Source organism: Candoia aspera, chromosome 3 (assembly GCF_035149785.1).
Source record: "Candoia aspera isolate rCanAsp1 chromosome 3, rCanAsp1.hap2, whole genome shotgun sequence".
NCBI classification, from domain to species: domain Eukaryota; kingdom Metazoa; phylum Chordata; class Lepidosauria; order Squamata; family Boidae; genus Candoia; species Candoia aspera.
The window spans coordinates 157,688,481-157,703,809 of NC_086155.1; the positions used below are offsets into that span (position 1 = coordinate 157,688,481).

At 39.2% G+C, this 15,329-nt stretch overlaps 1 protein-coding gene across 1 annotated transcript in view; it reads right to left on the reverse strand.

Moving 5' to 3' along the window:
- MTCL1 (microtubule crosslinking factor 1) overlaps positions 1-12,265 on the reverse strand; it is a 141,003-nt gene extending 128,738 nt beyond the window's left edge. Inside the window, exon 1 of the mRNA XM_063299115.1 lies at positions 10,760-12,265. Within this exon, the coding sequence (XP_063155185.1) occupies positions 10,760-11,746 (987 nt within the window). The 5' untranslated portion in view covers positions 11,747-12,265. The remainder of the gene's footprint in view (positions 1-10,759) is intronic.
- Between the last annotated feature and the right edge of the window lie 3,064 nt (positions 12,266-15,329).

Sequence of the window (15,329 nt, forward strand, 5' to 3'; positions counted from 1 at the left end):
CCTGTCTGAGAGCCATGTTAATCAGGCTTTTAGCACCTTTTCCAACTACCAAATTTTATTAAACTCATTGAGTTTGTTGAGATCTTCTGAGACTGCCCAAAACCTTTTGATGTATGTGAGTACTCAGTGGTGCTGTTAAAGTCCCAATTTTTCCAAAACAGTCACTCTGAGATTTGCCATTCTTTTTGTGGTACTACATGGTAGAGCAAAATTCTGAGAATTTCCCCTTGTAGCAGAAGCTGTATGAGAGCCATGTTAATTAGGATTCTGATAGCATCTTTTCCAACTACCAAATTTTAATATATACTACTAAAACTTTTGTGTCTCTTTGATATTTTATAAGCTTTAACTGCACGAAATGGTGCGTCATAGGCCAACAATTTTTGAACCAAGGTACCTCAAATGGGCTAACTTACAGAATGTGTCCAAAATCTGGGACCCATGACTCCCATGGAATAGAAATTTGGCAAATTTTATAAAACATTTTATGATATAAAAATTATCATAAAATATTTTATGACTTAATACAAAATGTCATAAAACATTTTCTGTGGTCAACTCCTGACGTTTGACTATGCTATACAGTTCAACACTGGCTACTTTCAAGGCAGATACTGTAAATCTCTCCCTGAATTTTTAAGAATTTTTCCAGTGAAGGCAGTACATTAGAAGCTCTGCCAATTGTTGAAGGCATTGAGGAATCTGGTAAGGAAATACCAGAGTCCCCCATTGGGGGAGAGGGGCGGTAAAATATGTATGTATGTGTGTGTGTGTGTGTGTGTGTGTGTGTATAAAAATAAAAATCTGAAACAATGACCCAACAGGTTGTCTAGTTTTAATTAAAACTCTTTGTGTTTGTTGAAACCTTTGGAGACCGCCCAAAATCTTTTGATTTACATGAGCACTCAATGGTGCTGTTGAAGTCCCATTTTTCAAAACAGTCACTATGAGGTTTGCTACAGAGTTTTCTGGGAGGCTGAAATCCTCTGATACAACTTTGTCCTTTGGTTTTAAACATGTTACAATTGTTAATTGCTAAGGTAATGTCTCACATGTGACCTGCATCTGCATAACCAACCTACATAACCAACCTGTCACAAAAAAGTCTGAACCAAAATAGTGCATCTGTTTTCATGACAGAGAAATATTTCATTATGCTTCCTTAAAGAAAGCAGCTTCTATCCCATCCATGCACTGTCAGACTACACAATCACATGAGTTCTGAATCTTCTGATTCTGTTCGTCTGCACAGATGAGCCAACGTGTGTTAAGGAGGAAGATGGGAGGGGGGAATTGCAAGGACTGTGAATCACCGTTGTTTGGGCTGCCAGGGGGAAGTCAAGGTTGTATTGTCAGAGATGTCAGACTGGTATGCCTGACTGTTAGGTTGGATAAGGAGCAGGAGGGGGGAGGGGGTGCTGGAAAGTTTTAGTGAGTGAGTTTAGGTGGGAATCTCTTAACTGCAGTTTTTCTTCTGATCTGTACACTGTTTCAATAAACCTAATTTCTGCATATTCCAATTATGCATGAGTTGGGTCAGTATTGGGACTGATGGTGTCAGTTCTTACATCCATTCATCTACAATTATGACATCAGATTCCAAATATTTTGAGGAATCGCTTCACCACATAATAATAGTCTATAATGTGATTTGTTTGTTTGTTTTACTTAGGATGATGTATAAATTTACCCACAATAGTTTACCATTTTATATGCCTTTTATCCATGTTTCTATGCAATATTATGGAAGCAATGTTCAATTAAACATATTGCAAACAACTGAAACATTACCTTAATGCTGTTAAATATTTCTCCACTAAGTGGCTTCACATTTAAATTCTTAGAGTAAACTTTACTAGGGACTGGTTTTAAACCTTTAAATACAACAGGAATTATTAGTTTGGGCAGTAGGTGCATGTGGTTGCTCAGCATCACGAATAAACAGAAAGTGAAATTAGGTCACTTTTATTTATATTCTTACAGTAGGCCTCTAACTTTTGGGATCTATGTTTAGAAATATCTAGCTGCCTTCTTCCACTCATAAGCATGTTTCACACAGTATGGTCATTATGACATCCAGACCCCCAACACAGTAGAAAAGCAAGTAAAATACAAATTATGACTGAAATTTCACATCTTTTTGGTGCACACATGTGCAGCTCAATCCTATATTGTCTTAAAACCCCACTGAATTCAATTAAACTTACTCTCTGCTATAGTCCATAGTCTCATTAGGTATAGAAGGCAATCATAAAAATAAATTACTATTCCATTTAACCAGATATATGTGGTGCTCCATGTTAAGCTTTGCAGTAATGAATGGTGGCTGCAAAACTGGAGCAACTGGCAGCTTCTTTGCTTTGTTTCCTTGATGGACCCAGTTTTATTCTATTTAAAGGAAAAGTGCAAAGGGAAGAGATATTGTATTAAATAATGGTCAGCAAGAAGCTTAATATTAAAACAACTGAAAGAGCTGCCATGCTCTAAACACAACTTGATTTCCTTGTTGAAGTTGTTCTTCATAAAACTGAGAGAACATATATTGAATTAAACATAAACAGAAAAACTAAATCTGCGTGAAAATAAACATGAAGTAGAAATATGCATGTAATCCTAACTACTTGTGTGTTACATAAACCTTTTTTAAAAGGATGATTTTTAAAATAGGAACTGCTTTGCTATAGAACTTGCTGACTTGTAGAAAGGCATGGATGGTGGGAGCACAGTCATCCTTGTTCTACTAGACTTCTCAGTAGTTTTTGAGCTGTCAACCATAGTATTTTTCTGGACTGCTGCTGAGGCTGGGAGGCACCATTTAAAGTAGTTCTACTTCTTGAGCAGAAATATCCAGTCAGTGGTTGTGACTGGGGGGCAGGGGGGCATGCAGGGAAGAGATTAAATGTGCAGGCACTCTAATACAGGCTACTCTCCCCTATCCTGTTTAACATCTAACATGAAACCGCTGGTAGAAGTCATCCATCAAAATGGAGTGAGGCATAGATTCAGCTATATATCTCCACCCCAGCCTAAATGGGAGATGCAGGTTCAGACTCAACCTGAGCAAAGTGAAGTTCAGAAGTCAATTGATTCGATTGATCTGATAGTGATACCAAACTTGGCTCTTAATGGGGCTATACTCCCCCTGAAAGAGCAGACTTGCAATCGGGGGGCTTTTCTGGACTCATGGCTACTGCTGGAGAAGTAGGTACAGACCGTGCCCAAATTCAGCCAGGGCCGCAACTAGGGTCTGTGTCACCCGGTGCAAACATGGATTCCACACCCATTTTTGTGCCCCCCCGCGCTCATTTTGGTGCCCCACCAGCGCAGCGCCTGGGGCACATGCCCCAGTTGCCCCCCCCAGTTGCGGCCCTAAATTCAGCTGCAGCCTTATCTAGGACAGGATGCTCTTAAAATGGTTACTCACGTGCTTGTCACCTTATGCTTGGATTATTGCAATTTGTTTGACAAGCTGCTACCCTTGAAGACCACCCAGGGACTTCAACTGATACAAAATGCAGCTGCCTATGAATACTGCTCTTTGTGAGGTATAGTGGTTACTAGTCTGAGTACAATTCAAGGAGCTATTATTATCTATAAAGCCATATATGGCCAGGCAAGTATTTTAAAGATTGCTATCCTGAGTAAATTCTGCCTGCTCATGTGAACAGGGAAACTTCCTGAAGGTCTTTTTATCTCCATTCTTATGGCCTTCTGGAGAACAATTAAAACTTGTTTTTTTCTGAAAGGCCATTGGTGATTAAATTGCTAGGAGATCCGCAGCATTACTGTTTATTATTTACAAACTATTTCTAAAATTATATTATTTCTTGCATTGTGTTTCAATTTTATACACTGCATATAACATCTAGAGTGAGGCAATTTTAGTTTTTCCTGTGACTTAAATGGCTTCAAAAGACTAACCTTAAGGGACAGCTTCAACAAGAGGGATTTTTTTTTAGAAAAAATCAATCAAAAGCTTTAGAAAACTTTAAAAAATTATCTCTCAATTCTACACATTAGTCTCACTTGGATAATCTATTTGAAAAAATCATAAATTAATGTATGAATAATCTAATATACTTAAATCAAAATATACTTATTTATTATGGATCTACACTTTTTAGAACAATGAAAGCCTCTCAAAAGTTATGTATCTAAAATGTAAAACAATCGTGATTATTTACAGAGGTTTTCAGATTTCCTACAGCTTAGAGTAGTTTCAGTAGTCACCAATAGTCACCTGACAGATAATATATTAATATGTTCCATTGAGAACTACAGATGGCAATCACTGTCACATTATACAAATAATCCACTCAGCTTCCTCTGGACAATGCCATGTTTCAGCAGAGCTACAGCTGTGACTAACAAGCCCCACAGACCCACAAGCATTGTTCACCAACCTGATCTTTCCTTCTAGCAGCTGACTGCTCCAGTATTTGCTAACAGTTTATTAGGTGAGATTAAATCTTCCCCACAATAAAATAGATTATAGGGCTAGAACAGTAAAATGTATACATATACCCTTTGCTTGGTTCTTTAAAGAAAACTTGTTCAGTCAATCCTGATCAGTCTTGCCCTGTGAAGCTTCTACAGTACACAATACAAATGTAGTTTTACTACCTAATATTTGGTGACTTCATTTCTGCTAAAAACAGCTGAGAATGTTCTGGTTATATGCTCTAAAATAACATAAGCCTCAGTCATGAGTCAAGGAAGTAATGTTATTTAAACTATTTAATGAAGTACTTTTTAAATTTTCAGATAACAAATATCATTCCAATATCTTGTACAATGGTATAGGTAAAAATATAAAGTGATAAAATTCACTATGTTTTAAACAAAAGCAATTAAAACTGGACTGCCATTTGGGGTTAACTGAATATGGGTCAATTAGATATGTCACAGCAGTTGCATTTATTGTTCATAACCCTGACCTCTTTGTCTAATTCAAGTGGCTATCTACTTTCTATAACAAAAGGTGAATGTAGGTTAGTGGGTGAACTCTTTCCTCCCTACCTGTACAGTGAAAATAGAAATTATACTGCCACAAAAGCCCTTTAAATAATGTAATGCAGCAAGGCAATGTGGGGGCAGAATATTTATGTTTGTAACCATGTATACAGTAAGTAGTTTTATTGATTTTTTTCACTGTAGTTTTACTTAATTTTGTGGCATACTCTTAAATCTGGATAAAAATAGAGCAGATGAGACTACTGTGTCATGTCTTGTCTGACCATAAACTAATCCAGCCTTGTAAAGCATCCATAAGAATGATGAACAGGACAACAGTATCAAACACCTTCTATAAATAATCATAGTCCTTTTTGTTATTATTTAGCCTTTCCTTGCAGGCTTTGCCTATTTATAATCCACTAGTTTGGGTCCAATTCTGACATGAGCCTTCAATCATCAAAACTCCCATAAATTCTGTTAGTGTGAGGCTATAGACAGAAAATTTTGTTAATGCAGACTCGAAATGCAATATTCATAAAGGGGCGAGTCAAGTGGCACAGTATTTGTGGTTACCAAATCAGCTCAGTTTCTTTTATTTATAGATCTTTCTGAGCATAACTTCACTGCTGTGCCAGAAGATCAAATACAAACCCTGTTGAAGTTCCAGCTCAGGAACATTTTAAATAGTAACTTCTATATATGGATGAGAAACTTTAATATTAAGAGAAGTGAGCAATACCTTTACTGTGTTATTTTTATCACTGGTATCATTGGTGTTCTTGCACTTATGGCCCTTCTTAATAAATTACTAATAATTTATGTTATAGAAGTAAAGTCTCCCTCAAGTCAAGCTCAACACTTTGAGATTTGATGAACAAGATCCATGGGTTTTCTTGATAGCAATATAGAAATGGTTTCAACTTCCCTATTTAGCCTGCAGCCCTGGGATTACCTCATGGTTTTTCATCCTAGTATTAACCAGGTCAAGCCCTGCTTAGCTTCTGTGATCCTGCTGAGGATTTTGTTATGGAATAAATATGCAAACAAGACAGAGTAATGCCAATGGTATGTTTTCCACTTCAAACTGAGGAATAGGGAAGTTGTATTTTAATTAGATAAAAACAAGCAAGCATGTTTTGTCCTTATGCTATGATAAAAAAAAGGTTTACACTCTCTAACTGTATTGTTTATTTCTTTATATCACAGCTAGTCACAACTAAATACTTTCTAGCAGGTTAGCTGAATTAGGATATTGTGCTATACTTACATTTTCATTTAAGCAATGCTGAGAGTGAGCTAGAACCAGATAGGATGATATTCCATTTCACTTCAAGTGGTTACAACTGACACTGGCAGTGCTATTCCCCCTCTTCCCCCTCCCCCCCTTCTCTGAAACCACATTCAATACCCAAATTCTGAACATCAACATTTTTGTCATAGTGTTCACATCTTCCTAGCCCTCCATGGGATCTCACTCTCTTTGGAAAGGATTCACTAATTATTTATAATTTTATCTGCTGATCCAGTATGTGAAATTTTCTTGTTCCCCACATAAAAAGATAATGGTTTATTACAAGAGAGGAAAGGTGTGCCCACATCATAGATTTAGGTTTATAACTCCTGTTGGTTATCTAACCTAGCTAAAAGTACAGTGAAACTTCCTGTGACCAGAAGACTTTCAACCACATAACATGGAAGACAGTGGATCCACATGAGTATAATAGTAATATTTGGCTTGTTATGTGAATAAGTTTGTGTAAGCTACAAATCCAGGTATCATCCCTATCACTGCCAGCAGCAGAATCATCTGAAAGACTAATTCAGAAGTATTCACTTTCACCTAAAAATGTCATTATGTCCAAACATTACACTGTAGTTATTTTTAATTATGGTTCAATACAATTCAGTTTCCTAATCCATAACTTAAGTTGGTTTCTATTAATTAACCATATTTAAGATTAACTGAGGCTTGGTTTAGTGAAGATGAAACCATAGACTGAAGAAAAGAAGTAACAAAAGTCTTCAAATCTCCTAGTGACTGTTAAGACTCCTAGTGACTTAACTCAAACTGGTAAGATGATGTAATACATGAGCCCAGAAGTCACAAGAATGGCTTCACATATTGCACTTAGTCTTAATGTAGTTTCTTTAGTTTTGGCTTAGTACAATGGAGATCATCCACTGTGGTTTATAAACCATAATTTATGGCTTAGCTTTATGTATCTGAAACCAGCCAACTGTTGCTTATTCAACAAAACATGTCTTAGACCAGGGGCAAACAATCTTTTTGAAGATAAGGGCAGCAAAAGTATTTTTTCAGTCTCTGTATGGTTTTGTCCTTTTCGAAAGATGTTTTTTGTTTAATGAATATGCATATTAAGTCCACCTGAAGCTTATTTTTTGTGCTCGTTGTTAAACTGAAAAATTGTGCTATGAAAACAGATTTTGCTAACATGATCTTATTTTTATTTTTATTTATTTTCTATCCCGCCTTTATTTTTATAAATAACTCAAGGCGGCGAACATACCTAATACTCCTTCCTCGTCCTATTTTCCCCACAACAACAACCCTGTGAGGTGAGTTGGGCTGAGAGAGAGTGACTGGCCTAAAGTCACCCAGCTGGCTTTCATGCCTAAGGTGGGACTAGAACTCACAGTCTCCTGGTTTCTAGCCTAGAGCCTTAACCACTAGACCAAACTGGCTCTCTTATAATTTTCTCAAAGGCTGCAAAAATGGGACTTGTCTACATGTTGTCCATGGGTCTTCATTCCTAACCAAAATGATGAAAAAGTGTCATGAAGTAACAACACAAGCTCTGCCATTTTCTACTTGCATCACTACACTGCACATAAATAAGTAAGGAGTAGAGTTTGTGTCATAACACACATTTCACCATCCCTCCCCTGAATATACCTATGTTGCTGATTGGCTGCCTAGTCCTGGTTTAGCATGATGCATAACCAAGCCATAGACTTATCTATATAATATACAGTTTGCAACTACATCTAAACAAAGCTATATATGCTGGCTGTATTCCTTAATTCTCGAGTTCTTAATCCAGCACTTCATCTTTAACTAATTTGTTCCATTTGTAAAGATCTTCCCATCTGGGTCATCTTACCAATCAATTTTTGTTCAATAATTGTTTTGTCTCTCATTATGGAGCACAGCCTTTACCTTTAATAACACTTAAAAAGAACAACTAGCCCAGGACTCAAACTACAGTATTTTTTCTGTGAAGAAAAATACTACATATTTCCACTTGGATTATTTGTTTTATAGATCGATTAATTCTTGCCTTTATTATTTGTGATGTGGGGATCAGCTTGTGATACAGGCCTCTATCCCATATGCTCACATTATTTTATCCATTTATTTATTTGGAGGCTCTTCAGTAGCCAAGCACCATTATCATTTTTTTCAATGTACAAACCATATCCAGTCTACACAGGCACACTGAGACAAATACATATGTACAAATTTATGGTTTTTGTTCTTTTTTTTTTAAACCAGGGAATTTGCCTTCCTAGCCTCCTGATCCAGAGCACATATTTAGCCATTTATAAAGGACTGCACAAGGTACCACATTTCTCCCATCCTATTATTTCTGGATAGGATATCATACTGCAGGCACTGAAAAAAAGCCTTGCAAAAAACAACAATACATTGAGGCAGGATTACCACCCTCTTTCTGTTAGAATTTCTGTCTCTTTATCAGCTGCCTGGCAGGCAGAAGTTTAGCTGAGGAAGATTTCCTATCATTTAATTTCCATAGCAGGAAAAGCCTCTGCTGTTTGCTGCCAAGCAGCTGTTATATGGCATAATATAAAAAACTGTTGACAATTTTACATTCAGAAAGGCTTTCAGTTATGAGTGATCTCTCAGCTGTCATTTCTTTCACAAACAATACTTTATGTATGATATATAAAGAATATCAAAACCAGCTGTTGTGACTTCATAATCAACTTTTCTGATTCTTTTCTTTTCTTTATAGTTTATATCACGATCAATGCCTTTTTAAAAGGCAAAGAGAAAATTATCTCCAAGTAAGAAGATATATTAACCTTAAAAGAATCAAGTGCTAACATAGATATGAAAAATGTATTTATCATACTCAGTCTAATTTCTGATTTGAGAATGCTGACATCACAAGCCAATCCATGTAAGTCAGGTTAGTATAATATTGCCTTTAACTGTCATTTCTATTATGCTACCACAATGAATCCCCTGGCAAAAGATGTCCAACACTTATATCATACTAATATATTTCTTACTGAAGTTTTAATTAATTAATTAAGAATTAAAAACACTAATGCAATTACATGCAGCTCTCAATTTTATTTGGAAGCAGGTTCCACTGAAGTCAACAGGCCATACTTATAAACATGTGTACTGGTGGGCAAACTGTATTACTGTACAAGTATATTCCAAACACTTCTTGTGTTGTGTTACACAACTTCCATTTAAAAAAAACAGTAAGGGTTTTCTTTATTTTGGCATAACTAATAACTCACTTCTAGCATAAGATATTTTAATATGACTTACATGAACACAGAAAACAGTCTCTCACCAATTTCAACAATAAAGTAATTATGAAGTGATACAGATTGGATCTGTACATAAGCAATTTGAATTAGACTACAATCCTAGGCACATCAATGAATTTAACTTGAGTTTCTCTTAAGGAAACATGCATAGGCTAAGGTTCCCAATTTGCTTCCTGTCATTTGCTTATTAATATCAAGAACATAATTTTCAATAAAAGATAAACCGTGAAACTGTGTAGTCAGACCTCCATTTTCTCAAATAACTGTCTAAACTCTTGTAACATTTCAAAACAAGATTTGAAGAAACTGACATTTCCCATACTTAATCCCATACTCTCAACCCCCCTTGCAAAGTCCAAGTACCAAAGCCTAACCCTATCACTGAGATGGAATGACAGTGCATGTTCCTTCTCAAAAAGCCATTTTCCTTTGCCCACAAAAATATATTCATCAACAACTCTGATTCTTCAAACTCTATCTAGCATTTTGTTTCTTTTATGGAATTAAAATGCTTCATAAATGATTTCTAAGTCTTACTGTATCCACCTGCATGATTCTAAATGAGGTTTCTCCAAACTGATTATCTCCAGATATGTCAGATTTCAACTCCAATAATTCTCAGCTATTATGAAATCCAACAATTTTGGAATGCACCAGGTTGGGAAATGCAAAACTGTTGTAGAATGCGACATATTTAAGCTACTTTAAAGAGTTTGCATGTCTGTATGTAAAAAAGTTTGATGTGACCCAATTTCAGTTGCATCAATCTAAATAATGAGTCAGGATGGTTATTAATTAAGGCGTCAGACTAGTAGCAGGGAAACCCGGGTTCTAATCCACCTCAGCCACAAAAGCACAATGGGAGATTTGGACCAGTCATTCTCTCTCAGTCCAGCCTGCCTTGCAGGGGTGTTGTTGGGAAAAACAGAAGGAAGGAGCTCTATGTAAACCACTTTGAGCTCCTGGATGAAAGACAGGATCTAAATTTTTATATATATATATATAGGCAATAGGAAGTCATTCTAGGACTGGCACAAGACCGTTTTGCTGAAAGCAAGGAAGGGCAGTATACTATGAGCAAAGGGACAATACTGGGGTTTCTGGTGCCCAAATACAATAGTATGACTTGAACTGGTTTAGGGAGTTCGTTTAAAAAGCTGCCCTTGTCTCAGCAAATGGTCTTCCTTCCCTCAACGTCCCTGGCCCTTCAGGTCTCCCCTTTCAGTCCGCCTGTCCCCTCCCTCCTGCCATATACCTTGAGGTAATCGTTTTCTGAGCGTAGCTCTTCTATCTCCCTCAGCAGCTCTTCTTGGTCTGCCACCAGCTGTCTTTCATAGGAGGGAACCACCACTGGGATTTTGCCGCCCAGGCGCAGGCTCCCAGAAGGCTGCGCACTCTTGGCGGACGCTTTCTCCGGACCTCTCCCCCAGGTGGCTTCCTCGCCCTGCTCCTCGCCTTCGACGTCCGAGGGGGCCGAGGAAGCAGGGGCCGCGGCCGGCCCTTTGCTCGACTGCTCCGGAGAGGGCAGGGAATGCTGGGGGCCGCCGCCTGGCCCTGAGGGAAGAGGGGGAGGTGGCGGCGGCTCGCGCTCCCGGTCGCTAGAGCCGGTGCCAGACTCGGCATCGCTGCTGGCGGCCTGAGCCAGTCTCTGTTCATCGGAGAGCGGCTCGGAAGGGCAGTCAGAGAGGTCCGAGCTGCTGTCCGTGTGACTGATCCTTGCAGCCGCGGCTGGGGCCAAGGCACCTGGCTGAGCCAAGGGGACGCACCGCCTTCCCTTCTTGTTCTTGCCAGACGAGTGGCCGGCCTCACCCCCGACCTGCCTTGCGATGGCCTTCCCGCCCGCCTGCTCCTGGGCCCGGGCCGCTTTCTTGCTGGAGAGGACGGATTTGGCGGTATTGACTTTGCCAGGCACGCCGGTTCCCAAAGGGGCCGACGCTGCCTTTGCGCTTTGGGCGCAGCTGCGGCGGGAGAAGCGGCTCTGGGTTGCCAAGAGCCCCGGCGACTGCGGTCGGGGTCCCCCCTGCTGGGGCTGCGTCTTGCTCGACAGGCTGGGCGACTTGGGAGGCACCGGCGGAGGCTTGGCCGAAGATGCCCGCGCGTGGAGATCCTTGAGGAAAGGTCTGGCAGGGGAAGGAGCTCGATGGAGCCGCTTCTTCTCGGCAAAGGAGTGGTGGGAACTCTGCGGCGAAGGCGGCAGCGGCTTGAGAGGCTCGATGAGGCTGGTGTCGCTTAAAGTCTCCATAGTCCCGGCTGGTGGAGGAGCAGCCAGGGAGTGGCGGACACTTGAGGCTCCTCCAATCTTTCCCAAGAGCAGGAGGGAGCGGAGCGGAGACGACAGTACTCCCGGTGGAGCCCAGCAGCAACCGCAGTTTCCTCTGATTTTCCCGTTTGTTCTCTCATCACTCCTATTTCCTTCTCACCGAAAGCTCACACTTTTTCCTTGGCGCTATTGTGATTCAACAACACTTCTCTCTCTGCCTGTCTCCCCCTTCCCGCGCCTTGTCGAAAAACACAACCACAATCAAGGACAAAGCTTACTTCTTTTTTCTCTCTGACTGCAGTTCTACGAAACGTTGCAGCCTGCAACATCGACTCCCTTTTCGCCGCCTCCCATGAAGACAACTGTTTTCCGGATTCCTCCTCAGCTTCGCTAGCTCACAGACCGTCGCTAATTCATCCCCCTGGTGCCCTCCTCCTTCTTCCCGTATCTTCCGATCTTTCCAGGCTTCTTCCTCCTCCCTTTCGCTCCTGAAATAGAGAAAACGGCAAACGCCGCTGCCTCCCGTACTGACGCTGCCCCTTCTGTGCGCATGATCCTCCTCTTCTGACACCCAGCCAAACTGCTCTCGGCGCAAGCCACTTTTTTCCCTAGAGCTCTGTGCGTGCTTTTTTATTGGGGCTCCTGTGCCAATTACAGTCTATTATAAACGGGTGTGGGGGTTAATTCTGTGGCCATTAGAGTGTTTTGTTCCTGGCTAAATCCTTTTCTTAACGTTTGTTGCCTGACAAAAACAAGCTCTTCACAGAATCAGCAGCATCCCTGTACCTGTTTGCTTACTGTAATGCATGCTGACACAATAACAAGTTTTATGTTTGGATGGGGGGCAATCAGGTAACATTACAGAACATCACCACTGTGCTGCATAGATACAGTGATCTCCACACTGTCTTGCGCTCAGATCTGACTTACTGTTTTATTTTTGTGAAGTGGGTTGCTGGAAATAATTATTTTTAGCTTATCCATGTTGACTGTTGTTTTGTCTTGTACTTGTGACTTTTGGAAATCTCTTAAAATTATCTAATTTCCAATTCCTGATGTCATTTCTGTGATCTTAGGTCCAGAGAACATTTTCTCCAATGCTGAGGATGAAATATGTTTCCTGTAGAAGTAGAGTTTCATCTGTTCATAAGTCATGTAGATCAATGTAACTGTGTGGAAGAAGAAGATAACTGAACACAGTTTATTAAAATTATTTTAATAATTTTATTTTGTAATTCAAAATCTGAACACCCACCGTTCTATATTTTACATAACTATTTATTAACATCAGGGTTTTTTAAATCAGATGTAGGCCAGCCAATGAAGAATTCAAAATGTTTTGTTGAAAAAAATTCCACATTAAACATTTTTATAGAAGATGGTAGAGTAGAGTTAGTGATAGGTCTCATGAAGTTAAGTTTACTTCTCATTTGAACTTAACCTTGTCTTAGTTTAATGTCTTATTTATTTCGATGGTTTTTAGTCCCTGAGTAGAACTTGTAATTTACTAAGTGTATATAAAACTTGAAAACAAAAGTTTCAGTAATATGTAGTGTGGTTTACTATATAGATAAACCCTGTCTTATTACAAAGTCATGGCACAATCATGAAAGATGGTGCTTATCTTTGTTACTGAAATCTCAACCAGTGCAAGTAGATGGATGACATCTTACTGAAATCAAAAACTAAAAAACAAGTGTCGCTCAGAGTGACTGCTGAGTCTAAATGTAAATAAATTTAAATAGTGTTTATCCTGCCTTATGTGTTTTCTTGGCTGTTTGAAAATAATAAAATTATATGTATTGTATGACTTTTAAAAATAAATAAATTGTAAAATGATTTTCTTACTAGGGTAAGCAGTATAACTCTCACCCAGTAGGCCCCATCATTAAATAGGAAAAGCAGCCTGTTGGATTTTTGGGAGTGATTAAAGGTCAACAGGTTAAAATATTTATTTCTATTCAAATGGGCCTTCTTTCTGTCTCAGTGAAGGGGCTTCTAAAACTGCTAGCAATAATTATAAAAGCAAACACAAACATTAAGAATACTTACCTCATCTTAAGCAGTACAAATAGCATAACTGAAAATAACAAAATGACTTAACTAAAACAGTTATGTTTACTTTTTGTTTTTAGGTCTTTTATCTGTTTTTAATTTGTATGATGCCCAGAGTTAGGGTTGAGTTTGCAGCCTTATAAATCGTAAATAAATACATTTTTAAAAAACTCCTATGTACTTTGCAACCATAGGTATTACACATGCTTACTTGTATATTGCAGTTAAAAAACAGTTTTGCTGCATATAACTCCCTAAAGAAGTCAGGAGACACCCAAGATAATATTTTAGTATTGGTGGCACTGTTTCATCTTTCTCTCTTCCTCATTCTCCTAGGTAGAAAGGCGTAAGAGTATTTCAATAGGCCACTGCTTGAGATAATAGTTAAATCATTCTGTTATTTACAATAACAAAACAATAATCATAACTAGAAAACAACACATACCTTAACTGAAAGAGATACTGCATACCAGATGGGAAAAGTCAATGTGTTCCAGAACCTGGGGGTGAAACCAGGTTTTTAAAGATCATTGAAAGGCTTGTAAGAGCAGGGCAATCTGAACTTCTAAGGAGATATTATTCCACAGGACAGGCACCGTGACAGAGAAGGCATGTTTCCTACATCCCATCTGATGACATTGCTCAGTGCAGGGTTCCGCACTAAGACTATGATTAAAGGAAAAACATGTTTACTTGAACACAGCCAATTTTCTATGACTTAAGCTTTGCCTCTTGATCAGAGCATCCAGGGTTTTGTTTTGTTTTTTTAACAAATACGTATCACAGCCTGAAAAAGATCGAAAACCCTGCCTTAGCGGGTAGAATATGAAAGGTACCTCTGTTGGATTTTACATGGCAAGCAGAAATGATGGGAGGACAGCAGTCCCTCAGGCAGCCAGGGCCTATGTCATGAAGAGCTTAATAGGTAATAACTAGCACCTTGAATTGCACCTTGAAGCTCACTAGTAACCAGTGCAACTTGCATAGCAGATGTTCTACATGGGGGTAGTGAGGTGCACTCGTTAACTGCTCATGTTGATGCATTGTGGACCATCTGTAGCTTCTGAGTAGTCTTCAAGAGCAATCCCATGTAGAGCAGGTTGTAATCCCACAGGAAAGGTGACTAAGCCATGAATGATCATGGGAAGGAACTTACGATCCAGGAAAGGATGCTATTGGCACACCAAATGAATCCTTCCTGACCATAGCTGCCATCTTTGAACAGGAGCTATGAATCCAGTCCCCAAAATTGTGTACTAGTTCTATATGGGGAAGTGCCACTTCATTCAGAATCAAAGATGGAAAATCTCCAGCACTGAAAGAATCATACACCCATAGTACTGGGTCTTCTCAGGGTTGAGTTTAAACCTGTCCCTTGCCACCCAGACCCAAATAGTTCCAGGCATTGGGACAAGCTCTTGACAGCATCAAGTAGTCAAGATATATAGGTGAGTATCATAAGCATACTGATGATACCTGACCCCCCATTGGCAGATGACCTCACTGTTTC